Source organism: Cygnus atratus, chromosome 21, assembly GCF_013377495.2.
Source record: "Cygnus atratus isolate AKBS03 ecotype Queensland, Australia chromosome 21, CAtr_DNAZoo_HiC_assembly, whole genome shotgun sequence".
NCBI lineage: Eukaryota > Metazoa > Chordata > Aves > Anseriformes > Anatidae > Cygnus > Cygnus atratus.
This window is the reverse complement of record NC_066382.1, coordinates 1-27,965: the sequence shown is the minus strand read 5'-3', so window position 1 is coordinate 27,965 and position 27,965 is coordinate 1. Positions and strand designations below refer to the sequence as shown.

The window sequence follows — 27,965 nt, the reverse complement described above, 5'->3', positions numbered from 1 at the left end:
GTGGTTTTTTATTTATTATTATTTATTTTCTTCTTTCTTTTAAGTAAAAAATGAAGTGCCCTTTTAAACATTTAATTGCATCCAGTAACGTAGCCAGTGTAGGATTCTGGTGAATCCACATTCAGGAATGGATTTATCCAAGCTGTTAAAGTCATGACAACATGCTAAGAGTCAGATATACAGGTACTGTGCAAACTGGCACGTATGAGATTTCCTTATGGTCTCATATTGTATTAGCCTCCCACCAGCTTACTTGTAACCCGCTCAGTTGACATGTAAAAGAAGCTAGGGTGGTATACTTTGTGGTAAGCTCCTCTTACCATGTAAGCATTAAGAATGCGCTATTGAAATGCACTTTACCCTGTCTGAACTTGCTTCTTTTTTTTCTTATCATACTTTGTATTTGCACTGTGTTCAACATCATAGGCAATATACCTTCAATGTGGAATAGGAAAAGGACATTCATTTTTCTCTGTATTACTCCCTGGTTTTGGTAGTCAAAAATGACATTAAGCTAGACTGTTCATTCTTCCTACGGAGTAAGAAATATGCAGCGGTTCATTCTGGGCACAGGGAAACTTACGTGCTTCTCCGTGCTATGGAAAGGAAAGCTGTCCAATATGTGACAGCATCACTGACTCAGAAATTGTGCAAACTGACTTGCGACAGGCTTGACAGTTATTCTACTGTAACCTATGCTGCTCTGGATTTTCCTCACCCACTGCCCTGCCACCCCCCCTCCTTTGTCCTGGAACTCAGGAGGAGGCAAATTAAAGTTGTCCAAACTAAGGAGCTTTTCTGCCTTTTAAATGAAATTATTTCTGCTATTTTTAATTTCATTTCATTTTGTCCATCTCATTTTCTTTGAGAGCCTTTTTTACCCATCTCTTCAGAAGGGGATATAGCTTCTGGGGGTGTTCTACAATCTACAATATTGATAAGGCAACTCTTCTGAGAACTCATGTCAGTGGCAACCAAGTTGTACTGCTACTGCAAGCTTACTCTAAGGAGCTCTTGGCAGCCATGCCCATGGTCACCCACAGAAATGCAATGCATCTGTGTTCTTGGCCTTTCTGAAGGAACAGGGATTAATGTATGATCTCAACAGTATAGTTTTTTTTTTTGACTTCTTTGCTTCTATAACATCATGTCTGCTGTTCTGAAGAAGGTGGAGAATAACTTGTTGAGGGCATATGTGGAACTCTTTGCAGACAAAAATGTTGTGATTCACAAGGCCTCTGCCTCTCTGGGTCACTCACTGAGTGTTGATTCATCTGTGCTCCAGGATTCTTCTGGCCTTCGGATGTCCTAAAGCTGCAGCCCCCAACCCCCAAGTACCTTTCACAGCGTGTGTCTTTAGTACAGACTTAGTATGTCCAAAAGAAATAGTCTAGTTATGCTTGAAAAAGAAACTGCTGTTACCAGGTAGCTGGCTGACTGATACTGTGGAGTCACTGAACCTAACTGAAGCATGCTTTTAAAAGAATTTTAAGAAGAAAAAATGAAAAAGGAATACCTGGCATCACAGAACTGAAACCCCATTTTTTGATGGAGTTTCACTTGATTGGAGCTAATGTTTATCTCAGAGAAAAGGACTGTAAGGATACTAGGAGAGGCTTCCAAGAAACAGGAGTAGTCCTGAACTGAGAGAGGCAAATAATGGCTGTTGGCAAGTGAAACAGTGAACCTAGCGTGAAGCTGTAAATGAGCAGGGAGATGAATACGCTGTCAGAAGTTCTTCCATAGAAAGGCCAAACAAAAAGGTTTAATGAATGCAAACCATCTTGCACCCAGAGAAGGTACGAGGAAACACCTTGGATTCATAGCAGTACATATTCATCTCCAAAACTTGCTTCCTTGAATGCTTTTGGGTTAAACTAGAACTAAGCAAGTGGTACCTTTACATCACTGAAGGGATGGCTGCCTCTGGGCCTTCAGCAAAAAAGGCAGCAAATGATTGTGGGTGGTCTGACAGCCATAGTATCATAGAATGGTTTGGGTTGGAAGGGACCTTAAATATCTAATTCCACCCCCTCCCGCCATGGGCAGGGACGCCTCCCACTAGACCAGGTTGCTCAAAGCCCCATCCGACCTGGTCCTGAACACTTCCAGGGATGGGGCATCCCCAGCTTCTCTGGGCAACCTGTTCCAGTGCCTCACCACCTTCAAAGTAAAGAATTTCTTCCTTAAAGTCCCACAACCCATTTAGTTGTTGTCCCTGAGCACTAGAAGCTGGGTGAGCGGTGGCTGGTGCTACTCCAACTACTGCTGACTGTCTCTTCCTGGCAACAGCTGTCTCTTGCCCTACCTGTCTGATCCCTTTGGCAGACCTGCCTATTCATGTTCTCTTACCAGTTGTGGTACCTGGCTGGACCTTCCCCTGTTCCTGCCCTTCCAGCCCTTGCCCTTCATCCTTTGCCTAGCAAATCTTAATTTTTGCTTATGCTGCTCAGAAGCATGAAGGATCTTTCAGTGGCTGTGGCATTGGAAATATGAATAAAAGGGATGCCACCAGCAGGTTGTTTTGTACAAGAATGTTACTGTTTTCTTCCATGGCCACAACAATACTTCTAATCGCTAAAGAATTCTGCTTCTAAAATCAGTTTGCTCTCTCAATAGACTGCAAGTGGAGCAGTGGCTGCTGTTTTGTGGATGAGAGCTTGTGACAGGAGAAGACAGTATTTTGATGTGGTGACAACCATCTAACATCAGTGCTGAGAAGTGGTGTGTGGCAAGGCTGGTTTGATGCAGGCTGCAGAAGTGCTGTGGTTGGGGAGCTGAAAGGAAAAGCTCAGCACAGACAGATGAGGGACATTTCAATACCAAATGTGCCTCAAACCTGCCAGAAGGACTGGGGAATAGAAGGACTGGGAAATAGACTGTGTCAAAAGAGGAACCTTTATCATCTTTGATAGAAGCCTGTAGTGGTCAGGCATGGCAGCAAAAGAACAGAAGGATACTTTTATCTAAAGATGTATGTGATGTTACACTGACATCTCCCATCTGTGTTTAGTCTATCTGCATGAGTATTTTGACATGGGTGGAGGTGAAAAGGTGAAATACAGCAAGTACTTCAGAGCAACAGTGCCAGTGCTTGACCAGTTCCTTGCTGGCTTTTACCTAGTTTTGCAGAATTGTAGGGGCAAGCGTTTTAGGATTATTTTGTGAACGATGTGCTTGCACAGGGCATTGTCTTAGAAAGCAGTAAAAGTTTTGGTGTGACTGTTGATGGTGAGGTTTCAAGAAAGAACATTTGTGAGGATAGGATAAGGGTCTTGGTTCCACTTTCATTTAGACCAGGTACAACCCCCTCTTCTGCCCCAAACCTTTAGTTGTGCTGTGAATGAATAGTCCTTAGTCTTGTAAATGGGGCCTTTAACTTTCTGTTGGACTTCATAAATGTTCAAGAACACTGATATTGACCAACACTTGACCATCATAATGCCCAGGTTGCCTTTAAAAAAATTGAACAGATTATGCAACCGGGAATCCATGGTGATAAGAAAATTCAACAATCCTTTGCACCTTTCCTTGAGCACTGCAACATTATCCTCAGTTCCCACTCTTTCTCACAGGACTCTATACGAACTGGGAGGCCCCGCGCCCCTCCCCAGGGCCCGCTCGGGCCGGGGGCCGGGACCGCCCCCGCGGGGCGCGGCGCGGCGCGGGAGGGGCCGCTTCCGCCGCCACAGGGCGGGGCTGCGGCCCGGATGCGGGTGGGGGCCGACGTCCCGGGGGCGGGGTGGAGCCGCAGTGCGGGGCAGGGCCCGCCGCCGCCGGAGGTGAGGGTGCGCGACCGCGGCGGGGCGGGGGAGCGGTGCCGGTGCCGGGGGGCGCGGAGGTCATTGCGCGCTGGCGGCTCCGAGCGCGCCTCCCGCCCTGCGCGGTGAGGGGCCCGCCGCCCCGCCCCGCCCCGCCCCGCCCCGCCCGGCGGCGATCCCGCAGCGCGATTTTGGGCTAAAACAAGCGCGTGTGAGACGTCAGCCGACGTGCGGCGCCCACGTCGGCCTTTCCCCGCCACGCTCGGGTTTGCGGTGCTTTTGGAGCCGTCGGTGCCCGCCCAAGAAAAAATCTCTACCAGGCTTTGCTAAAGTAGGAAACAACGATTTTCAGAATAGAGGGGCTCGGTAGGAGTGACGGGCCCCTGCCCGTGACAGACGGGATGCACGTACAAACGTTTGGCTGCATGGGTAGCAGGCGGCAGAGCCAAGCATCTCCAAGACCCTGCTGATTAAGATGCACGGTTGTTATATAACAAACGTCAAAAATCAGAAGTAACTATTAATAGCAGACTGCAGCTAACAGCTATGTAATTGTTTTCCATGCAGAAGTTTCCTGCTTTGAAGCTGTTGTGATTACCAGATAGATTCACCTCAGAACAGGCCTAAAAACAGCCTTTGGTGAAGGGCTCAAATGTTAAGTAAAATGGATGATGAGGAATATAGGCTTGGCTCCCAGCTTTACACTGGCTTTCTGCTTTACCAGTAAAACACTGTCAATAGTAGTCTTTCATTCCAAAAAGTCACGGTCACAGAGCACCACGTGTATTTTTGAGCCACGAAGAGGGGTTCTTCTAATAATTGCTAAGATATTGCTGCTTATAAATTGTGATATAATCCCTCTGCTGTACAAATAATGATCTAACGTACAGTGCAGAGCAGGAAGATAAAGAAGGATCCAGTATGAGATGAAAACCTTAAAGAAATATAGAAAGATCAACTCACATTGTTTGTCCTCGGTGCAAATGACAAGATATATCAGTGGTGAAGGGGAGTGCTAGCACAGCTGTATTGTATTGTCTCTGTGAAAAGGTCATTAGGGCAACCATTGTTGGGTTCTGGTTGGTTTTTCACTGTCTTTGCTTTAGTACCTTTCTTGTAATTTGTAGCAAATTCTCATCACGAGGGAGTCACTTCACCCTGAAGGCTCATAAAGGTACTCTTGAAAGTACTCTCTGCTTATGAAAGATGTAGGTCATAAGAAGGTTTCAGTTATTTGTCAGAATAGTATTAAGGTGAATGCCCATGTGGGCATCATCATGAAGTCTTTCTATATGCTTCTCCTTCTGCTAGTCTATCCAGGATATTTTGCGTTTAATGAGCTTTCCTAGAAAAATGCAGCTTGGTGTGGGTGCCTTGTGAGATAGCAGTTGTCATGGCATGTAGTTACAATTATTATTATTACTTGTTATTATCTCTTGCATGTTATTCATCTTGGTATGAGGAGGAGCAGTTTTGAGGAAACACGTGGTACGAAGTTAGCAGTACTTTGGTAGATCTCTTCTGTATCCCACCCTTTCTTCTCCATTCCAGTCCCCCATATATAGACAATTTAACCTAACAGCGGTCTTCTGTGAGGTGTTTGAGGTTGCGTTGTGCAGTGTCTGTCTCTGGATGCCTGTACAGAGCTAGGAATTATTGCATAAGGCATCCTCCCACCAAGCTGCATAGGGCGTCCTACCAACTGTTGCATCAGCATGATGGTAAATGTGGGTTTAATGAGTGTTGCTTTTGATACTGTTTGGGGGACATTCAGCAAAGAATAATGTTGCTTTAAAAAAGGGCTATGGGAAGAAAGACCGGTGATCTGGAGAAGGTAGCAGAAAATGAGGGCTTTGTGGGAGTTCAGTACAGCCAAAGTAGCAAGACAGCTGGGACTTTTTACCCTGGGGGAATTGTAAACGGATAAGAAAGAGATTTGTTTTGCTTACCTAGTATGCACCTGTGAGGGTTTTCATTAAGAGGTATGTGGTGGTGTATAGCCATCCCTGTGCAGTAGTCTTTGGTCTGTGGGCAAGAAAGCGGAAAGTCAGACTTTACGTATAAGCTGTTTCCATTTCTGGTGATGAGAAGCAAGAAGTCACATGCGGTTCATTAATTTAGCAGATCTGTCAGCATCTACCCTGTGATGCTATTTTGAAACTTATTTTAGCTGTTTAACCCACTGCCGTACGTGAGTCATCCAGACAAGATCTGAGGAGGCTGTTTAGTACTGGAATGCTGTTAGTCTGTGAGAGGAGTAGCTGTTCTGACCATGGTTTGTGGTGTATCTATCTTATTCCCTGGAAATGATTTGAAACTTAAGTTCCTGCATTGAAAAATGGCAGCAACATTTGGTTCCGAGCATATTTGTTGTCAGGTGACCTTATCCAACTGCGTAGCTTGTGCAGTCTGAACTTCAAAACCACATTCTTTGGGCACTACAGTATAGTCTTGTTGAAATATAACCTACGAGAAACAGAGGATCAGAGGCTGAGAATTCAGGAATGTAAATATCAAGAAAAAAAAACTTGGTCTGTGGGTAAGAGCTTTGGGTTAAGCCTTGGCCTCAGTGTAGGTAGCAGTGATAGTCGAATCAGAACTGAATAGTAATTTTACGTTGCAGTAGGGGTCTGGATCTGCAGTTAAGCTGCAGCTTTGCTGTGTTGTAGACTTGTAGTGAGGTCATGATTCATCCTAATTTATTTTGAGGGAGTTGCAGATAAATGTAAACCCATTTCTGTTGTGGGAACGCCTGAAAAATGTGACGTGTCTGACTGCTGTTTAAAATATTTCAGTTTTAATCCCAGATGTAGGTAGGTAATGCCTAGGGCAGCCACGATGGGAGCTCTGGTGTTTCATTTGTGGGGAGGCATACTCATAAAATGCATATGCCTCATGTCACAGAGATGGACTGAAATGACTCTCAAATATGAAGGCAAACAATTTTGAGCGCGATCAATTTAGGTAAAAATGACCCACCGTCATTACTGATAGTGTCTCTACACAGAAAAGACATATTTTACCTGCAACAGTTAGTATACAAACAGTCTGAGGGCAAAATGCTGTGCCATGGAACTGCAGATCTACTAGAGGTTTAAGGCTTTCAGAAGAACAAACCTGGCTACACCAAAGCTGCTATGCAGACTCATTCTCTTCTCTGCAATGGGAATGACCTCCTTTGGGTAGAGTGCTTTTCGTTGTTGTAAATTTTTTAACAAATGTTCTGCATCCCACAGATAAGATACTTTGTACTTAGCTAGATAGAAGACATTAGCAATAAGCTATTGTCAGTTAATAGAAAGAAAATTTAAAATAGGAGGTTGCCAAGCGTAATATCAGAGGAACTGAGTGAATTTGGAAACTCTGCATAGAAGTTGGTTCTGATGATAGGCTTACCTGTGAGCTAGAAAAGTGAGCCATTGAAATTGTTGAAAAATGCCAGAAACAGCTTTGATGAAGTAAGCCAGTAAGAAAAAGGAAAGGTAGCTAGTGAAGCATGCAGGGTCCACAGGTTGGCAACGCTGGGGACAGAGGGGATGAAGCAATGTTCCTTGAATCTTTTTTTGTTTTCAAAGAACAGCTTGGCTGCTGCTCTGGCCTGTACTCGTTCTTCGTTCTCCCCTAGAGATTATTTACTGTCTGGGGCTTGTCAGAGTGCAGCTGCTCTTACCTAGCTCTCTTCCCTGAGTTCAACATGTACTTCCTGAACTTATTTGTGCCACCCGAGGGGTGTAACTGCTGTCTCTGCTGATTTTGTTAACCAAGGACCTTGCTGGTGTTTGCGGCCGTCATTGCAGTTTGTCTTCTGTCTGTGCTGTGTTTCCTTTGAGTTTGCCATCCCCACTGTGTGCTCTTGTTTTCCTCCTGTCTGATCTAATAATTTTTCTCGAAATAAAAAGGAAAGAAACACCGTTTGGTAATGTGTGACTTGGCTTTCTGAAGGAGGCAATAGGCTGAGCCTGCTTGCTCTAGACTTAAAAATAAATAATGAATCATGCGGAAGGAACAACTAAGATTTCCCTAATGGCAGTGAGGAAATTAAACTTTGTTCGCTGTGAACAGACAAGGGCTCTGACCTGTCCCAGTCAAGCGCTGCGCTGTGACTATGAGGTGCCACATCCTGCCTGGTCAGTAAGAAGAAGAGTGTGCTAAACTGGAGGTGAGAGAGCAGCATTTATCTCTTTGCATCATTTGTCAGGAATTCGAGCCCACGTGGATTCCAGGTCTACCTGAAAATTGTAACTAGTATGAAGGTTGCACTCATTATGTGAAATGTTCATAAATGGTTTGACCTTCGGTAAATGAAATCAAACAAGGTTTTCCTTACTCAATCATTTTATTCTGAGCTATTTTTCTTCCAGTTGCCTACTCGTGATGATTCCACCATCTGCAACAACTCCTGTCAGCGATGCTGCACTCTTGCCAAGTGTGGCTTCTCAGGAAATCTGGAGGTCGCAAGTTCCAGGCTATTCTGGATCAGTCGCACAGCATATAAGTCACCGGGCCAACAACTTCAAGAGACATCCAAAAAGGAGGAAATACATTCGCCCTTCTCCGCCGCCTCCGCCAAATACTCCGTGTCCTATTGATCTGATTGACTTTGGGGATCTACAGCCTCAGAGGTCTTTCCTAGAACTCCTATTTAATGGATGCATTCTCTTTGGGCTTGAGTTCAGCTATGCCATGGAAACAGCCTATGTTACACCTGTGCTGCTTCAGATGGGTCTGCCAGACCAACTGTATGGAATGGTGTGGTTCATCAGCCCTATACTAGGTAATTTTTCTTTCTGCTGCTTCTTTCTTCTTGTTTTTTTTCCACTCTGCAGGGGTATAAATGATTTTGTTTTCTCTGCCTCAGCTGTTCACAAGTATATTCCATGTGATGTCATGGTTAAGAAGACATAATTTTAGACAACTGAATGGAGAATAATTACTGCTGTGTGTTGCCTGAAATGGGCCTGGCGTGATCAAAAGGTCTGTTCTTTTAATGGCTTCTCAGTGTCTCACATCTTGCACAAGAGTAAGCTTTGGTTACTATACTAAGTTCTTATATTTAAAAACAAAACAAAAATGGCAAAAGAGGATCACTGCATCCATTTACACCCCTGTGGAAAGAAGTATACAGAAACAGTTCCCATGGGTGTGTGAAAAACGCAGAGTGGGGTCGCCTTCTCCTGTTGAATTTTCTGAAACAAACAAAATATTCCAATGATGAAAGACTTGACTACTGCTGTTATTGGCATTAGATTACTTGCCTGAGCACGGAGACAAGGCTGAGATTATATTCATTACTGCAGGAAGAACCCTATGATAGGTTATGACTGCTTGGAAACTATTCTGCCTGTCCTTGTGTTTCTAGAATGTGCCTCAGAAGTAGGTTTGTACTCACAGACAGGCACCTTTCCAACTTGCGTTTTTACTTGCTGCTATCCTACCAACCTAATTTAGTAGGGGATCTCCAATATAAGACAGGAGTAAATGAAATAGCTGATAAGGAACTTAATTGTTCTACTCTTCCTTTTCACCTGATGTCAGACTCCCTTGTACTACTGACGCAGAGTGAGTTGCATTGTCATAGCAGTCCTGAATGAGCTATGGTGCGTTACACTATTCAGTCTCCAACGTAGGAAATGTCAGGCACTAAACTGTGTACATTTGGGTGACTAGTACTGACTGGGGATATTGCTGTGTCACGGTGTCCTGCCTTTGACTGTCTTCTAAACTGCCCATTTTAACCCCCCTGTGAAATAGGGTAGTAGAAGAAATCTGCTTATTGGTGATCACCTTTTTTAGGGTTCTTGCTACAGCCTTTGCTGGGGGCCTGGAGTGACAGATGCACATCAAGATTCGGGAGGAGAAGGCCATTCATTCTGGTCTTAGCATTAGGTACGTCTTTTAGAAATGTTGGGCATAACACTTGTAAAGTAGAACCATTGCACATCTCCTGTAGCATCCCTAGATGTAGACATCCCTATAGCATTAGGCTGAACAAAGGGCCTTTCAGGTGTGGGGTATTGTACGTCTGAAGAAGGTGGTGAGTGGCACTGAGGTGATGCTCTGGCAGCTGGACTTTCACACATAAAAGCATCTTCTTCTCATAGTTAACAAGAGAGATGATGTTTTGAGGGACAGGAATGTTTTTCTTTGTCCAGCCACAAATCCAGGCATCTGTAAGCTTGAACGGTGTAAAAGGATTATGTATATCCTATAAGCCATACACATTGCCAAATCTGTGATGATATGAACAGGAAAAACAGTGCATGCCCCAAGGCTGTGCAGGTAGTATAATGCTTTTAGAGAGCATGGACAGATACAGTTTCTCTTGTTTACAAGTGTTTGATTGATTGATTCTGATTTGTTCTTATTCCCAGGTGCGTTGCTTGGGCTCTCACTTATGCTGAACGGCAGAGATATTGGGAACGCCTTGTCTGACACTGTGAATAACCACAAATGGGGGATCATCCTTACAGTCTGTGGTGTTGTCCTCATGGACTTCAGTGCAGATTCAGCAGACAATCCTAGTCATGCCTACATGATGGATGTATGTGGCCCAATGGATCAAGACAGGGGCCTCAACATCCATGCTTTGTTAGCAGGTATGCTTTCTTTGTACTTCCTGGGTGATATGAACCCTGGGTAAAAAAGCTCTGCTGTGAGAAGGCGGTGTAAATCGTTGGTCTCATCCTGTATAAGCGTAACTGAATACCTGGAGAGAGAGCAATAAATAACGTTGAAAGAGAACTTTTACTTCAAAAGGCTTTCATAGCTGACAGAAGTCAAATAAGACACAGTCCTGCACTGTTTGTCTTAAGATCCCTTGTGCCTTTTATAACCCTACAGAAAGAAAATTATCGCTTTAGGAAGCAGATTCAGCTTTTCACAGGTGTGGCAAATGTTTTTTTTTAGTTGCCATATCGGAGAAGAAAGCACATATCGTTCACTTTGCTCTGTTACTGCTGTCATTTTCAATTGCTGTAGTGCTCTAGTCTAGTTTTCCTCTCCAACAGGGGACTTTTTTTGTGCTCTCTAACGTGTTTGTAAGAAAGGAAAGATAGTGTCATAAGGCTTCTACCACACGAATGGCGTGAGCGTGGCATCTGGTGCCCCAGAAATTCCCTGAATATCGGTAGTAGTATAGAGGCAGCTTTTGTACACTGTTGACATGTCGCTGAGTAATGAGCTTGCTCCATGTCTGAAGTGATTTGGTCAGTCCTGGACGCAAGTAGATCTGAGTTCTTCTAACTGTATGTCCGTGTGGTGCAGATAATTGTTTATTGCTGCCTTTGAGTTGAAAGGGGATTAAGTAGTAAAACAGAGATAACACATTGGATTCTACTCATGAATTGTTAGATAAATGGTGCTGTGCTGTTTCTGACTTTGAAGGTTGTCTAGGAAAGATAATCTCGACTCTGTTTTTCCACCAGGTCTTGGAGGTGGCTTTGGTTATGTTGTTGGAGGAATACATTGGGATAAAACCAGTTTTGGAAAAGCTGTGGGAGGGCAACTGCGTGTCATCTATGTCTTCACCTCAATTATACTGACCATCACTACTATGCTGACTCTACTTAGTATTCCAGAAAGACCCCTAGGGTCCTTCAGCAGGAAGAAAAAGGTGATGAAGAGTCCAAGTCTTCCTCTCCCTCCTTCTCCACCTCTCTTCTTTGAGGAGGCTGTAAATGAAAACTTTGCTTCTCATAACTCGGCTCACTTATATGCAAGTTTTACAAGTCCTGTTTCCCCTCTCAGCCCACTCACACCCAAATATGGCAGTTTTGTCAGCAGAGACAGTTCCTTGACAGGAATTAATGAATTTTCATCGTCATTTGGGACTTCAAATATTGACAATGTGCTTATAGACTGTTTTACAGGTGGGCACAATAGTTACTTAGCACTTCCAGCTAGCTTGCCCAGACATCCTGTCAGTGTCAGCTTTCCTCAGGTACCAGATGGCCGTTACCAAGAAGAAAATGGAATTCTGGAGCAAGGGGAGAGCAGCATAACTATGGGGCCTGACGGCGAGGCACTAACAGTGGGCTCCCTGGATGCAATAAAGCCACGGTCATCAGGTATCCTGAAAAGACCTCAGACCTTGGCCATTCCAGATATTGTAACGGGACGTTGTCCAGAAAATAGCAGAAGAAGAAATGTAACTTTCAGCCAACAGGTAAGGCCAGAAAATCAATTATATGACCATGTAAACCTGAGTATTAATTTATTCTCTCTTTATGATTTTAAATGTTTAGCGCGCAATTGGATCACTAAAGACTGCTCACAACAGTTTACTTATAAAAGTCACCGTAGGAACAGAATACCAGCTATGACTTTATTGTAAAAGTCATGGGTAGGACATGAATTATGATTGACTGGCAGTCTGTCATCTGCTTTCGTAAAGAGGGCAGAAATGGGAGCATTCCCCTCCCTTCAGGCCCCGTATGAAATTTAGGTTGGTATTTTTAGCCCTAGTTCACCACCCAGGAAGCTACCACATGAGAGCAGAAAAGAACACATTTTTATTGAGCCTGTATCTTCCCTTTCCACAGAAAAACCTGCAAGATAGGGCCAGGGATAGGATTCTCCCATGAGCTTCTCGTTATGGCAGTCATTGCATCTGGTTTCATCAGGGAGGTGAGGTTTTCTTTACCCAGGGATAAGACTCTGACCTCACCTCCCGCTGTTGGTGATAACTTGGAATGTCTGAGACCTCTGTATGCTGACCCATTTTTTTATGATCCAAGATGAGGTAAACTGTCCTCTGTGTATGTGTTTTTTTTGTTTTGTTTTGTTTTTTCCAGTTGCTGTACTTTCTCCCAGTTTGTGAGAGCAGACTTTGCTAGGGTCAGGATTTTATATACTGTGCAAGTAGAAAGGAAGCATCAAGTGAGCGATAATAATGTGTTTCAGTTAAAACCAGGCTCTTTTTTTCATCACTGTCTCTAAAACTTCAGGGACCTGATTCACCCAACTGCAGGTATAGCTTGTATTAAGTGCAATAGAATTTATGCTTTTCGTGTGCTAGCATCTGACTGTGGTTGCCAAATGCTCTAGAACAGTTTCAAGTACACCGACAGCTGCAACACAGAGCTGCTACTTATCGCTTGTTCTAAGGCTGAACTTAAGGACATCCTTAGCACTGTTCTTAATCTCCAAATCAACAGCTGAGCAGCAGAGTTTAACTTTCAGATGATCAGACAGATATGTAATATAGCGTAGATTTGCTCAAAGGTCGTTTAGATTTTTTTTAACCTGTTTATTGACCTGGGAGTCCTTATGGTGCAGGTTGCCAATATCTTGCTGGATGGTGTTAAATATGAGAGTGAGCTGAATGGATCGAGTGAGACCTCTGAGCAACCGCTCTCCATCAGACTTCTTTGTTCAACCATCTGCCACATGCCCAAGGCTCTTCGTAACCTCTGCATCAACCACTTCCTAGGTAATGAAAAAGTTCGTTCTTGTTTTCACCACGAAGCGGTCTACCTTGTGTGAATCTTTTAAAATATTTTTTCTCTTGCAGCACTTGCTGCTTCCTAAAAAGGACATAATTTGTTCCGTATATCCTCAACAATAAGGTACTTCCTGGTATTTAGTTTCTTAGAATGCTGAGAAAAATCAAACAACAAAACCCAGAATCGTGAAACCTACATCCCTACACAGAGAATAATATTGGCTTAAATCAGCATGTCTGTTAAATTTAATGTTTACACTAGGATGAGAAACACCATTGAACCAAGAACTTGAAACCGCATCAATGCGCTTTCTAATGCTTTGAAACTGCAGTTACTGAGCAGAATGCAACAAGATTAGATGTATTTCTCTGCTTACATCTGAGACCAGCATTTGCTTTCCTCCCTTTGATACCATATATATAGGGGCAACAGAACAGGCTGTGAGGGGGCACAGAATGCAACACTACAGGTGTGCCTGTAAGACTAGCGTAGCTAAGTGCAGGAGGACAACAGCACCGTGAAACTAACATATGATGAACTACTCTGTGAACTTCAGCAAGGCAGTTCAGACTGCTGTAATCAATTTTGCTCTCATGCTAAACCAGTATTCTGTGACCTGCAGTCAGCCTGTCAGATTCCATGTGTGAATTCAAAGGATAAATCTTGATCATTAAAATCACAAACAACTTGTACAAACAGCATAATGCACAGGAAACAGCAGTCCCTCATAAATGCGGCTGAACATTATGTATGTAATACATTACAAATCACAACTGAAGACAGGTTGTGCAATGTAGCTAATAGTATTCATGGCTTACCAGAGAAAATGGATAATCTAATCCTAATGGGTTATTTCTGGCTTCTTTCAGGATGGCTTTCATTTGAGGGGATGTTGCTCTTCTATACTGACTTCATGGGAGAAGTAGTGTTTCAAGGGAATCCAAAAGCACCTCACAACTCAGATGAGTATCAGAAGTACAACGCTGGGGTCACCATGGGCTGCTGGGGAATGTGCATCTATGCATTCAGTGCTGCTTTCTATTCAGGTACTAAGTGTACAGCCATCCCACCCACTGCTGTCAGAAAGAGACACCTGCTCCTTAAGTGGTGTTTCTGCAACAAGTAGTCTGGCATTTATGTTGCACATAGCCTACCACATGGCACGAAGCGCTGAAACAGAGCGTTAACACCGTATTATCTCTGCTAGTTAGCATAGCCTACTCTGACAACAGAGGAGGTGAGCAGTCTGGTGAAAACACATTTCTGTTAGAACATTGTTTCTTTCAAAAGCTGCATTTTGAATGCACATTGAGTCCAGAAATACCTGCAGCCACCATAGGCATACTTTGGGCACAGCAGCAATCAGACATGCAGCAGCCCAGCACTGTGTGTTCACCCCCATAGAACAATTCCCACTTGCCCCCTTGAGACAGAGGGAACTGCCAGGATGCGGCTCTGCCATGCCCTCTGCACAGGTAGGGTGTCAAAGCTGCATTGTGGCAGTGGGTGGATTTGGAAGGGGATCTTGGTGCTTGCATGCAAGCCACCAGTTAAGCAAAGCTGTAACGGTTGCTGCTGTGGCAACCAGATGGCTAGGCCGTGGGGCTTGGAGGTATACTCCTCAAGCCTAGTGCGTGGCAGGGGACAGTCATGGTTCATTGCAAATGCCATGCTGTTGTCTTGCAGCTGCGCTGGAAAAGCTAGAGGAGCGGTTCAGCACACGGACACTGTACTTCATTGCGTACTTGGCCTTTGGGCTGGGTACAGGGCTGTCCACGCTGTCCAGAAACATCTATGTGGTGCTGTCACTGTGCGCTACCTATGGTGTCCTCTTCGCCACTCTCTGCACGCTGCCCTACTCCCTACTTTGCGACTACTACCAGAGCTGTGAGGTGAGCCGTGGGCAGGGTGGGGGACAGGGGTCCTGGTGGTACTCCCTCACACTGTGTCCCCTGTAGTTCACAGGCTTGAAGGCAGAGGGCATGCGGCGTGGGATGGGTGTCGACATCTCCCTGCTGAGCTGCCAGTACTTCTTGGCACAGATCCTGGTGGCCCTGGCCATGGGGCCACTAACGGCAGCTGTGGGCAGTGCCAGCGGTGCCATGTACTTCGCCAGCCTGGTGTCCTTCCTGGGCTGCCTCTTCTCCTCCCTTTGCGTCAGCTATGAGCCGATACCACCTGCTGAGGAGCTGCCACCTACCGAGGAGCAGCGCCCACTCCTGCCATGTGCACAGGACCAATAAATGAGAGAAGCTGCCACAGCCTTTTCTGCCTCATCGCATCACCCTTGTCCTTCCCCGTCATGGTATGGTGGGCCTTTGCACCCCCAGGATGGTAGCGGACGGTGGTGGGACGTGGGTGACTGTGCTGGCAGTGGGCATGGGAAACCACAGAAAGATATGCACCGGCTTTGCTAAGCTTTCCCCTGCCCGTGAGAGGGCACCACTCCACCTTCCCCTGAGGTGGCAGAGGCCCATCTATGTCCCCAGGGTCCATGGCTACAGCGGCGGGAACCCTAGGTGGCAGCCTGAGGCCTTCCCCTCCAGCCACCGTGCAGCGGCATGATTCCTGGGGGGAACAGTGCTGCCTGGCCTGAGGCAGGGAACACAGAATTCCATTGCCCAGGCAGAGGGACCCCGATCTCTTGTGTGTCAGCAAGCTATGGGGCTCCACTGCCATGGGAGTGTTGTGACCGCGGTGCTTTACCAGATTTTTGAGCAGAAGGTTCCTTCTCACTGCCAGGCAGAGTGGCCTGGCCCTTGGTTGCTGAGGGCTGTGGAAACTTTTGCCGGGGCCTCAAGGAGCAGTGGGGCCAACCCATGGGTCCCAGCCTCTGCCCATGGTAGGCCTGGCCCTGGAAGGTACTTTTCAAAACATTGGAAAGGTTGAGAGTGACTGGTCTTGCTTTGGTAGCGCGAGTACTCTTCTAAGGGCTGTCTCTGGGCTCCTAGGTGTACAGAGCTGCTGCCAGCAGAACAGCTCCAAGAAGTTGCTGGCGGCTGAAACTGCAGGGGCCTGGCTCTCAAGCCCTGCTCTCTAGGTTCTGACTCTGGTCCACACTGATGGTTCCTGATATGTACATATTTCTTTCTACATTAGACTTTTAACTGGGACTATAAGAGCTTGTGATGACTTAGCAGGGAGATGGGTAGTTGTCTGCAAAACGGCTTTGGGGAGAAGGTTTTTTTTTGCGGCAAGTTGCCTTGGGTAGAAGCTTACGCTCAAAATTAGGTTGAGAATAATAGAAAAAAAAAAATCATGTGTGAAAGCCTGTAGCACATCATCCTTGTTTTTCATACAGTTGTACCATGTGACATTTTAGGGATTAGTGATTTGTCAGCTAGAGCCACATCCTTTATATCTCATTGAAACTAGCAAGACTTAGTAGAGTTGGACTAGTGGGGTTTCATTACCTGTGAGAATTCTTAATTATTCTGGTTTTGGAAGTAAATGCCTGAAACCTTATACAAGTTCCAGTTAAGCTCAGGAGTACTTTAAGTGAAGAGCAAAGATGAAAACAAATAAAAGTTAGAACCATTTCTAGGATTCCTATCAGTCTGCCTTCATATTCTAGTAGTGAGCCAAGATTTACCATGGCTGATGGGCATTTTGGTATCAGGAATGCCATGCATGGCATCCCTTTAGACGCTCTTTTTGTTCTTGTCTACTGGGTCCAGAAGAAGCAGTTTCTGTGGAGGCTCTCTATTTTTCAAATGAGTTGTTCTGGACTGTTCACCTCAGTGGGTTTTTTTTTGTTTTGTTTGTTTTTTTTATGCTTGATGTATGACGCCAAGAAGAAATAACTTCTGTAATATTTAGCTGTTGTGACTTACTATACTCTAGCGCTTGAAAGCATAATGCACAACTCGTAAGAACCTCTCACTTTTATCATCAGTGCCCTGGTATTATTTTTTTTTTTTACATGAGAGGCAAGTTTCATGCTATTCAGTATTTACTTAAATGGAGGAACACTACAGAAGTTATGAAGTCAAGCATTCCGAGACAAATGAGTATCAGGTTGATGACTGTTCATCTTTATTTTCCTTATTTGGGCTTACATTTCCTTACCCGGTGTCACACCTGCAGGAATATTTGTGACATGTTGTTTCCTTTATAATGGGGCATCTGGGCCAAGAATGTTTGGGATAAAACTGGAACTGGTATATAAGCAGTACATCTGGCACTTCTGAGTGTCTGATTTCTTACAATCTGACTAGTTGGCTTTGTGGAATTTTTCTCTTCTTGGTCTGATGTGTAACCTTATTTTCTCCTCCTTATCTTAACAAACTTTTAAACTCAAAAATGATTGTTTTATTCCCACAATGTGATAATTAGTTCTCAAAATGCTTTCTCCTTTTAAGTTTTGTAGACAGCATTGTTGCACTGAATGGATCATGAGCACTTTCCTTTTCTAGGTAGCTGGAGTTGCAGATCATTGTGTGTTGCAAACAACAATCTTAAAAAAAAATCACAATTGATTAAAACAATGTATTTCTCAGTGTATATGTCTATGTATATATCAATGTATTTTACCAATGGATATTAGGAAAAGATTCTCCACTGAGAGGGTGGTCGGGCACTGTTACCATGCCTGCTGGAGTTCAAGAAGCATTTATACAATGAACTCATAAACACGGCTTGATTGTTTTTGGGCGGTCCTGCGAGGAGCCTGGAGTTGGACTCGATCCTTGTGAGTCCATCCCAACTTGGGATATTGTATGACTCTGTTTGATGGTAATGTTTGTCACTCCTTCCCTCTGTAAATAAGAGTATGAAATACACATAAATAGTTATAAAACTATCGCTATGCCCAAACGCATTGCATAATAGAGTATATATTACATTTTCTATTATATTGAAAATTCAACATCAATGTATGTTAATTTGGGGTTTTTAGTGATACTGGTGGTGTCCAGGGGAAAAAAAAAGTATGTCACCATTCTGCAGAGTTCCTTGGAAGTTGCACCAAATCCATGGAGAGAAAAAAAAAAAAAAAGGGGTGGGGGGAAAGGCAGCATTGCTTACTTGCTTATTCTCTTCATCTGTCATATGTTTTGTGTTTTACAGAAATGACTGGGAGGTCACTGTTGAACTGTGAGCTGCAATGTGATGTTTACCTTTTGGAATCCAGACACTTCAAATATTCTGTCTAAATCTGCGAGCTGCTGTTTAGAAGATGTATGAGTTTAGGCAGAAACGTGATTTTATTCTGTGGCATAGTTTAGTCTCTTCAGCAGTACCTAAAGGCTAATTTTGATTAAGTCATTATCATTAAAGGTTCCTTGAGGCAATTATCTATGGGTGTTCATAAATGTATTTACAGGACATGTACAGAGGTAGGGTAAATGGAAAGAGGGAAGGAGAAAGTACCTAGTTAATGCTCTCATGGGGAGAGGAAGGGAGAGAGAAAAGTACATAAGGAATTGTGTCATATTTGTAATTAAGATAGTTATAAACATTTCAGCATGTATGCAGTTCACTCAACTTGCGCTGTATCTCAAAAAGAGAACCTAACGATTTCAGAACTTTTGCTGGATCTTTGGAGAAAAACATTTTTTCAAGGAAAAAAAATAGCCTGACTGTAAAAATAATCAACCAATAGCTCCACCCCCCCAAGCAACAATAAAATAATGATTAAAAAAAAAAAAACACCCCAAAACCTCTGTTGGGAACAATTTGAAAAGAGTAGTTTTAAACATTTCATTTTCTACTAACAAGTAATGAGTTATCTTGTACTCTATAGGATGTGTGCTTTTTTACGGGGAGTGGGGTGGAGGCGAGTGCCTTGCCTTTGGGTATGAGGCAGCTTTCTTAATTTATCCTTTCCCTCAGATTGGAAGATAGCCCTCGAGACTATTCAGATGCCATTACCGTAACATCAGCCAATGGACTGCATAAGTTACAATAAGTCTTGAGAATTGTACAATCACTAGAGGCGAAAAGCCAAGGGAGAGCTTCTGCACCTGTTTAATTATCTACACTGAAAATTTCCATACCTCTGCTTGCAAGACATTTAACTTAGCTTCCCTGCTAGGAAGGTTTTTGTTGATGTTCATTAAGAAAGTGACTGCAGCAGCTTTCCATTGCTGTTTCTCTGCCCCAAACTGCTGCTTCTGCAGTAGAGAGTCAATGGAAGAGAAGGTGCTAGTGAAAATGGGCTTGCATTTTAGGGTGACATTTCAGGCCCCCAAGCTGCAGGGCAGCGGTGTCCTAAGCATCAGTGCTGAGACGGATGGGAGGTCTTGTACGGAAATCCATAGTTCTCTGGATATTGCCATTCATGCTCTGTCCTAACAGGTTTCAAAGTTCTAGGAAGACAGCATTGTACACTATACAAGCAGTTCATGCTAATCATGCTAAAAGCCCTATTTTTTTTCTCTTTAAAATATAAGTATATGTGTATACTGTGCAGAAATGGTAACTGTGTAGAACGAGAATTTTGGTGCAGGCAGCTTGCTGTCTAATGCCCCCAGCAGCAGCCGCCTAGGAGTTTTAGAATAGATCTGAAAGGCAGCAACATAGTCCAATATCCAAATAGAGCTAAAAATTACCAGTAAATAAAAAGGACTGCTTCATCAGTCTGCCTGTTTTATGGAACTTGCACATACTCTAACTTGCACATACTCTAGGAGCAGGAAGAAAGCAGGCACTGAGTAGTGTTAGACATTCGTATGCATGTAAAACAGTAGACCGTGAAGCAGTCTGCAATGGGGATGATGCAGTACTTGCCATGTATATAAGCTGTATGTAAGCTTTTTTCTTTTTCTCCTGCTTTTCCTAGGATCCACTACTAGCCCTTTTGAACAAAGGACAACAAATGTTGCAGTAGCCAATGGAACAGCCAACAGAGGAAATAGCCTCAGAGGGAAAATAATCATTTTTGTTTGTGTGAGTAGTGTTAACTAAACTTACAAGAACTACTTAAAACAGAGAATTTAGCAGTATATGTATCAAATGCTATGCTAGAGATTGATGATTAATCTGTAGCTTTCTTCAAGCCTAGCATTTGCCGTGCATCAGTCTGTCTATCTGGGATAGGGTCAACTGTGTGATGTAGTAAGACTAGTATTTTGCTTCCTGTTAAAACCCACTCCTTCAGCTGAGATGGAAACCTTTCTCTTGTGCTCCTAAATGAATAGGTCCAGAACTTCTCTGGAGAAACTAAACACAGATGCAGTCCCTTTGCATTTGCCTGCAGCAGCTGTCTCCTAAACCATTTACTGCCCTGAAACGGTTTATCAGAGCCAGGCATCGAAACATGTGACAAGTGCAGCAGATAAATGGAAGCTGGCCCTTGCCCTTTTGCTGCAAAGAGGGGTATGCTACAGCCAGAAACATGCCTTTAGGAAAAGCCATATACGCCTCTTGGGATAGGTCTGTGCCTACATTATAGTTGAGGAAAAGCCGTTTCTGGTTGCTGCACGCGAAGTTGACGCTAATAGTCACGAGTCTGGAGAGAACAGCACATGCACGGATGACACTTTAATGCAGTCTGATGCGCCAAGGTGTGTGCGTGGGGGAGAGTGCATGCGCTGTGCCCCGGGCCTGACCCCCGCTGTCCTGGGACGCTCGGCACACCTGGGCTCGGGGCGCCCCTCAGGGCGTCTCGCCGGGCTGGCGCAAGCCGCCCGCCACGGGGGGCACGGCGGCCTCCTGCGCTCGCCGCCGCCGTCGTAACCTCTCGGCGCCCGTCACCGTCATGGGGTGGAGCGGCAGGAACCCCGCCAGACCTGCAAGGAGAGGCGCTGAGCCTCGGCGAGCCGCTCCGGGCCCCCAGCCTAGGTCCCCGCCCCCGGCCGCCCGCCCCGCGCCTACCCAGGAGCTTCTCGGCGGGCCGGGAGAGCTGCGCGCCGCAGCCCAGCCAGTGGCGCAGCCGCTCCAGGTTGAGCCCCGCCACCTTCTCGCCGCGGGCGTTGGGCAGCGGGTCGAGGCAGCCGAGCTGCTCCAGGTACTTCCCGTCCCGGGCGCGCCTGCTGTGCGCCGCCACGATGCGGAAGAAGGGCCGGTTGGTGCAGCCGCCGAGGGCGAAGCGGATCACGACGTGCCCGCCCCGACAGCCCTTCAAGAGGCGGCTACCTGCGGAGAGAGCGCGGGGCGGTTACGGGCCGGGCCGCGTCCAGCGGGCCGCGCCCGCGGGCACTCACCGAGCTGCACCATGGCGGCGGCCGGGCCCTCTCCGCGGTCGCGGCGCGATGGCGCACGGGGCGGCCCCGCCCCAGGCCGGCGGGCGGCTGCGGGCGACTCGCTGCTGGGGGTTTCCGCTTCCTTCTCGGCCGCGCCCGGCTTCCTCTCGCAGGCCGCGGGCGAGAGCCGGAGGTACCGAAGGGGTCGCGGGCTGTCGGGAGGTCTCGGGGGAGGGGGTGCCCGCGGGGGAGCGGGCCGTGCTCCGCGTCCGTTCCCGGGCCTGCCGGCGGGCGGGGGCGGCCGATCCGGGCTGCGGCTACGGGGCTGGCGGGAGGGGGAGGCGAGCGCTGCGGAGCGCGGGCGGGGCGCGCTCTGCAACAACTGAAAACATCGGTGTGTTTTCACCGCTCTTTTCGTTAAAAATCCAAAACAGCGCAGGTCGAGCCTCTACAAAGAAGATTAACTCTGTCCCAGACAAAGCCGTGACACATACGGTCATTCCCATTTTGGGTCTAGTTTGGTTTTCTGCAAAAACACTTTAATTAGTATCGCATCCCCCGGTCATACATGATGTACCTGTAATTTGGATGTTACTGGCTGATACCATTGTGCATATTTACTGTTGCTCTCAAATTGCTCTCACAAGTCCACTACATATTGGGTTACTCATTCATCTCCATCCTGTCGGCTGGTCTTAGCCAGGATAACAGCTCCTCTAAGAGTGTCTGGGGAGGCTTCTAGATCATGCTGGAAGACGTTGGAGAGCCCTGCGAGTTCTCCAGGGGATATTAGAACACACCAGTAGGCTCTGGGAGACCCTGGGTTCTCTGTGGTGCACTGGAAGGCCTCTAGAGCACACTGTGGGCCCTGATAGACCTGTGAGGCTCTAGAGCAGACTGGAGGACCATAGGACATAGCCTGCAGTATGCACTGGAAGGTCTCTAAGGCATACTGAAGATCCTTGCGAAGTCTCTAGCTGGTACTAAAGCACACTGGCATATGCTGTGAGATCTCTAGGTGGAGCTAGAGCGCCGTGGGAGGCCTCTAGTATGCCATAGAGCACACTGGGTAGCACTGCAGTGGTTTCTAGGGTGAACTAGGCTGTTCTTAGGGTTCCCTAGAGTGCACTGCGGGGTCTCTGGGATACCTGCAAGGGATACAAGACATTACTAAGGGCCCTGAGTTTCTAGATTGGTCCTGAGGCCACTAGAGTTCCCTGGGAAGCTTCTAGGAAACACTAGAACACACTCTAAAGCCCTGCGAGGATTCCACCGGGTGTTAGAGCATGCCAAGGGGCACTTAGAGCCTACCAGGGTTCACGAGACTACATTGGGAGGTCCTGGGAGGCCACTAGTGCTCTCTACAGTGCAGTGGGGGGCTTTGGGAGGCCTCTAGGGCTTGCTAGAAATACCCATGGGGCCTGGGAGGCCTTGGGGAAATGATAGAGGACATTGGAACGCATCCAAGGGACACAGGAGTGCATTGGGATGGTTGGGAGGGCTGTTCGGGGCACTAGAGAATACCAGGGAGTGCTATGATGCCTGTTGGATACTCTAGAGAGCACTGGAGAGTCCTGTGAGGCACCAGGGGCGTGCTAGATTATAGTAAGTGTCCCTGGGAGGCCTCTAGGTTGCACTGGGAGGGCCCTAGAGCACCTGAGAGTGCACTGCGGTGCCTTGGGATTACTGCAGGGTATACTAGAGTGCACTGGGGTCCCTGGGAGGCCTTTAGAATGCCCTTGGAGGCTTCTAGGTGATGCTAGAGCACACTGGAGAGCCCTGCAAGGTCTCCAGGGGGAGTTAAGAGAACGGCAGTGGGCACTGATGGCTTTCCAGGGGGTGCTAGCCTACAATGGGGGCCCTGGGGTATCAAATCAGGTTGCAATAAATATGTATAAGCAAGTAGGCTGCAGCATGTACTGGACAGTATTAGAGTACTACTCTGCTAGCAGTGGAGAGCCAGATGAAGATATCCACAGTAAGTGCTTGTTCTCCCTCAAACTGAATGGAAAGATTCTGAAGTTGAGCATCCTGGGGGATGTGCGTAGGACTTTTTATCTGAAAAAAAGTTCAAATGGTTGTTGATGAATGGTATTTTGTTTGCTCTTTTAGATGGCTATTCCTACTAAAGACCACATCAGTATAGATAAGATTAAATAACACGCAGTTACTTATCTGTTTTATCTTTCAAAGAATGTTCTTGCCACGTGCCTGAGCTTTTTACTCATATTATTGGCGAAAGGAATGGCTGAGCTTCTTCCCCCCTTACCCCTCTTTTATTCTTTTCTCCATTTATAACGGGGACTTGAAATGTTTTTCTCAGATGTCCAAATGAAAATTTACAAAATGCTAATGGTCAACACTGACAGAATTGGGTGACTTTCAATGTAACAGGTAAAAAACATGGAAATCTCTAGTATGTTAATGTTACTCTGATAAAAAAACCTGATGTACTAGCTGCTTGCTATTTCTATTTTTTTCCCCTTTATTCTCCACAAAGGCTTCTGTGGACATGCTGTGTATCTTTTCTGTTCTTCCACTATTCATTTGTTATGAAAGACTGCTATGAAATACACGGGCTGTGGACTACCATCTATCATTGTTGCAGATGCACCCCTGTGTATTATCTTGGTTGGGTGACAGCTGAGGCTCTAGATCTTTACAGAGGAGGAAGCTGGGGGAGAGAGCAAGCGAGAAGCATCTGAACCGCAAAACCTTCTTGGCGGCGCCCAGAGCGGGAGCTGCAGTAAGTGCCAGGCCCCTGGGGCTGTGTCCCACCTGTTCTGCATCCCAGGCTGCCTTTGCTCCTGTTTGCATCTGCCACCCCTCCCTGTCCCCCGTCTCCTCTTAGCCTGTCCATCTCTTTGGCCTGCTTTGCATTCCTCTCCCCTGTCCTGCTTGTTTGCTCTCTGTATGGCCCACTTCCCATCCACATGTTTTTCTGCATCCTGCTCCCTGTCCCTTTTCCTCTGTGTTGCTGCCTTTCCCAGGTTCTTTCTTTTCTGTACTGCTCCCCTCCCCGTCCCCTTCCTCTCTCTGCTCATCCTAGGCTTTTCCTTCTCTGTCCATGTCGTTCTTTTCACCACTCTGTCCTTCTTCCCATCTTTCTCAATAACACACCAACTCCCCCCTGCTAATGTTTCACTGCCCGCATCTGACCTGCTCTTTGCTCTCGTGGTCCTTCCGCTCCTTGTCCTACCCATCTGCATGTCTCTGTCCTGTGGCCTCTGCCATCGTGCTATCAAGCCCTCTGTCCAGCTTGCTCACCTTTTTCTTTCTCTCTGTGCCTCTGTCCTGCTCCTCTTCCCTTGACGCTCTTTGCTGTCTCAGCCCTGCTCCACGCTGCTCTCTCCTTTCTTATCTCTGTCCCATTCTGAGACCCCTCAGTCTCAGTGCTCCGGTGTTCTCCTCCCCCTGCCCACTCCCTCTAAGAACTTCTCAGTTCTCCATCTCTCAGTCCTGCTGCCCCGGCAGTATTTGATTTTTCTCATTCTTTCTTTCCTGCTCCCTATCTCTCAATTTAATTCTGTCAGTTTTTCCCACTTTGTCTACCTCTGCTTTTCTGTGTTCTTGCATCCCGCTCTGCTCCACAGTTTCGATTGCGCTTCCTTGCTCCTCACCCCTCTATTTCAGTCCATCTGTCATGCTCCCTGTCCCCTTTCCCAGTCCAACCCCATGTCCCTGTGCTGGCCTTTCTCTGCACCTCACACCTCCTGTGGTTCTCTCTCTCCCGCTCTTTCTCCTGCCTCCCCCCTCTCCATTCCTCTGTCCCAGTTCTTGTCCCTTTCCTTGTCTTTTTCTGCCTCGAAGCATAGCCTGGTTATTCCTTTGGTTACTTCTGTCTGTCACTCTGCTCTGCCTCCCCTGCCCCTGGTGTTTCCTGCTACGTCCCTGTCCCTGTGTATACTCTTCACTTCTGGTCCCTCTGTTCTGCCTCATGTCCTTGTCTTTTCTGTCTGTCTCTCCCCTTGCTGTTCCACATTTCCTCCTTTCTTGCCAGACCCCCCTGTCCACCATTTGTCTTCTTGATATCTCAGTCCTCCTGGTCATTGCAGTTGTGCCTCTGTTCAACCCTCTTGATCATCCCTGTCCTGCTCCCTAGGTGCTTCTGTCCCTCTGCCCTGCTGTCCATTTTCTCTCTTGCTGCTTATGTCCTGCCTGTGCCCTTTTCCTTTGTTTTCTTCCTTCTTCTGTGCCTCAAAGCCCATGGCTGCAGGAGGCAACTGTTCCCTGCACGACAGATGACCAGACGGACAGAGGGAGTGATGCTGCTTGATGCTGGAGCCCTGCAGCCGTTCCCCCCCACAGGGGAAGGGGAGAATGTACGGGCAGGGAACCCTGCCACAGTCTCCCTCTGGGGAGTCCTGCACACGAGTTAATAAAGAGTTTGCTTTCTGGCTTGCACTGCTGTCTGTGTTTGTGGCCCCTGGTAAGTGGACATCGCTGTGTCTGTGGGTGCAGATTCCGTAGCGGGGTGGGTGTGAGAAGGGTGTAGAGGCTGGGCCCCTGTTCCTGGAGGGCAGAGCCCCAGGTGAGTCTGTGGGGGTGATGATGAACGTGGACTGCCCCTCAGTGTGTTGGGGCCATCTTGCTGAGGGGCTGCAGGCTGTTGGGCCAAGGGAGGAAGAGGGGAGCAGGGAGCGAGGGCAGCAGTGGCGTGGCCCTGTGCTGTCTTTGCTCCCTGGGGCGGGTGTGCTGGGGCTGGTCTGCATGGATGGAGTGGTTGGCAAGCGGGGCCGGGGCTGCTTCTGTTTGCAGAGGAGCAGGGGAGAGGTGAGGGGGTCGGGGAGGCTGGGACAGGGAAAGCCTCTGGCAGGGAGGCGGAGCCGCGGGGCGGGGGAGCGGGGCTGGCCGCGGGGGTGGGGGCGGGTCACAAAGCCCGGGGCTGGCTCCGGGGCGGCCGCCGGGTCAGGTGGCTGTGAGCACCGTGCCCCGCAGCATGCCGGGAGTTGTGGTCTTTGGGCTACGAGCGTCCGGTCAGCCACGTTGGTTTCTGGGGCATGCTGGGAAATGTAGTTTCACTTTTCACTCAGCTTTCAAGCCCGGAGTGGCACAATGCGCAGTTCGGAAGGGCAGTTCCTTCCGCGTCAGTGGAGCGGGGTGCCTTTTATTGCCCTTTCCGTGTGGTGTTCCGCGTGGTTCCCGCTGCTTCCCTTAACGAGCAAACGGTCTCGGAAGCTGTTACTGCAGTTCTGATTCCGCGCGTGAGCAGAGCAGGCGGGCTCGGCACGGGCGTCGGGGCGCTCTCTGGTGCCTCCTGCTGGACAAAAATAGGTACTGCAGGCAAGAAATGATAGGCGCATGCGCAGAAGCGGTCCGTCGCTCTCTCCTGCCAACCTGCTGGCGAAGAATCGGTACTGCAGGAGGAGAGGCTTCGCGCGTGCGCAGTAGCTGTGGCCAGCTGTCCGTGCACCACAGCATGCCGGGAGTTGTCCTCTTTGGGTTTCGAGCTTCCGGTCGGCCATGCTGGTTCATGGGGCATGCCGGGAAATGTAGTTTTGCATTACTGCTCGGCTTCCAAGCGAGGAGCGGTACGTTGTTCTGGGCAGTTATTTCCTCCCCTAGACAGTGTGGTGTGCATTTTTTTCTGCTGTTTTTGAGCGGGTACTGCAGGCTGAGCGGTGCCCCGCATGCACGTTTTTTTTCCTGTGAGTGATGTTACTATATTGATTTTTTTTTTTGTGTGTAATTTGTTATGCTCCTAGATTTTTCTTGCTGTGTAAAAGAAAGGGTTGAGCTAATTCCAGCTGAAAAAGTTTCAGTTGCTTGGTCATATTGTCCTCTCAATATTCAAAGCTGAAGCAAAAGCATGGGGAATGTTGCTTCTAGCAACACCCCAGTTCTCTTGTCTGCACTCTGCATCCTGTTCAGCTAGACTGGGAAGAAAAGAAAAGAAAAGAAAAGAAAAGAAAAGAAAAGAAAGAAAAGAAAAGAAAAGAAAAGAAAAGAAAAGAAAAGAAAAGAAAAGACACGCTGCTGCTCCTCCTGCTCTTTCTACTTTCTTGTGCTTTCCCTCTCCCCTTTCCCATGTGATTGGATTTGGTGCCGGGCGGGCCTAATGGTATATGAGCCCCAAGAATGGCATCAGGGAGCTGATTATGATGTATGTATGTTTGGCCTGGAGCTGTCCTGCCTGGCAATTAGTGATGGTAGCTAACGTGATGGTCCATCAGTGCAATAATACATTGTCCTGACTCTTTTGGGAAAGACATCTGGTCCTGTCTCTGGGTGAATACTCAAGCTCTGGGCGAGTACTCAAGGGCAGCTGGCACAGTCTTTTTTTCTTTTTTTTTTTTTTTTTTTCCAGCAGTAGGTAAACCTTAGGAGGAACCAGTCAAAGGAAACAGCACTTTCTGGAACTGTCAAGGTCTTGTTCGGCAACTCGGTGACTGGCTTGATCTACTTCTCAGATGTACAGGCAAGTGGACTGCTCTTTTGAAATGATAAAATTAAAAACAGACTGTTTGCAGTCTGTTGATTGCTTTTGCCAGTGGTAGATAACACTTATAAGGAATTGGTCAAAGGAAAGAGCGCCTTCTGGAACTGCGAAGCTCTGCATTGGCAACTCGGTGACTGGCTTGACCTACTGTCCATCTCCAGAGGGAAGCAGACTGCTGTTTTGAAATTAAGAAAAAAAA

The 27,965-nt window shown here is 46.9% G+C and overlaps 2 protein-coding genes across 15 annotated transcripts in view; one reads left to right on the top strand and one right to left on the bottom strand.

Annotated features, from left to right (window-relative positions):
• Positions 1 to 25,731, top strand: part of SLC45A1 (solute carrier family 45 member 1) — a 79,355-nt gene extending 53,624 nt beyond the window's left edge. For 4 of the 14 annotated variants that reach the window (XM_035557763.2, XM_035557761.2, XM_050714967.1 and 1 more), the window contains 8 exons: positions 8,123 to 8,535; positions 9,555 to 9,647; positions 10,133 to 10,357; positions 11,186 to 11,925; positions 13,038 to 13,191; positions 14,074 to 14,250; positions 14,891 to 15,096; positions 15,163 to 15,468. In XM_035557763.2, coding sequence (XP_035413656.1) covers positions 8,136 to 8,535; positions 9,555 to 9,647; positions 10,133 to 10,357; positions 11,186 to 11,925; positions 13,038 to 13,191; positions 14,074 to 14,250; positions 14,891 to 15,096; positions 15,163 to 15,447 — 2,280 coding nt within the window. In that variant the 5' untranslated portion in view covers positions 8,123 to 8,135 and the 3' untranslated portion in view covers positions 15,448 to 15,468. Of the gene's footprint in view, positions 1 to 3,688; positions 3,783 to 8,122; positions 8,536 to 8,679; positions 8,736 to 9,554; positions 9,648 to 10,132; positions 10,358 to 11,185; positions 11,926 to 13,037; positions 13,192 to 14,073; positions 14,251 to 14,608; positions 15,097 to 15,162; positions 15,510 to 18,271; positions 20,518 to 23,935; positions 24,074 to 25,530 lie in introns of those variants that run through there. The other 10 variants (XR_004780406.2, XR_004780404.2, XR_004780405.2 and 7 more) reach the window with 10 other exon arrangements.
• Positions 20,672 to 21,499, bottom strand: MRPS16 (mitochondrial ribosomal protein S16). Its single transcript, XM_035557768.2, has 3 exons — positions 21,349 to 21,499; positions 21,020 to 21,280; positions 20,672 to 20,934 (listed from the first exon to the last, which is right to left on the bottom strand). Exons 1-3 carry the CDS (start codon positions 21,359 to 21,361, stop codon positions 20,801 to 20,803), a joined length of 408 nt encoding a protein of 135 aa, XP_035413661.1. The 5' UTR covers positions 21,362 to 21,499; the 3' UTR covers positions 20,672 to 20,800.
• Positions 25,732 to 27,965: the final 2,234 nt, after the last annotated feature.

Bases quoted from the DNA above. Each gene is read 5' to 3' on its own strand.
- MRPS16 (XM_035557768.2), bottom strand. The intron at 20,935-21,019 runs GTAGGCGCGGGG...CTCTCCTTGCAG, and splicing joins GCCCGCCGAGAAGCTCCTGG to GTCTGGCGGGGTTCCTGCCG.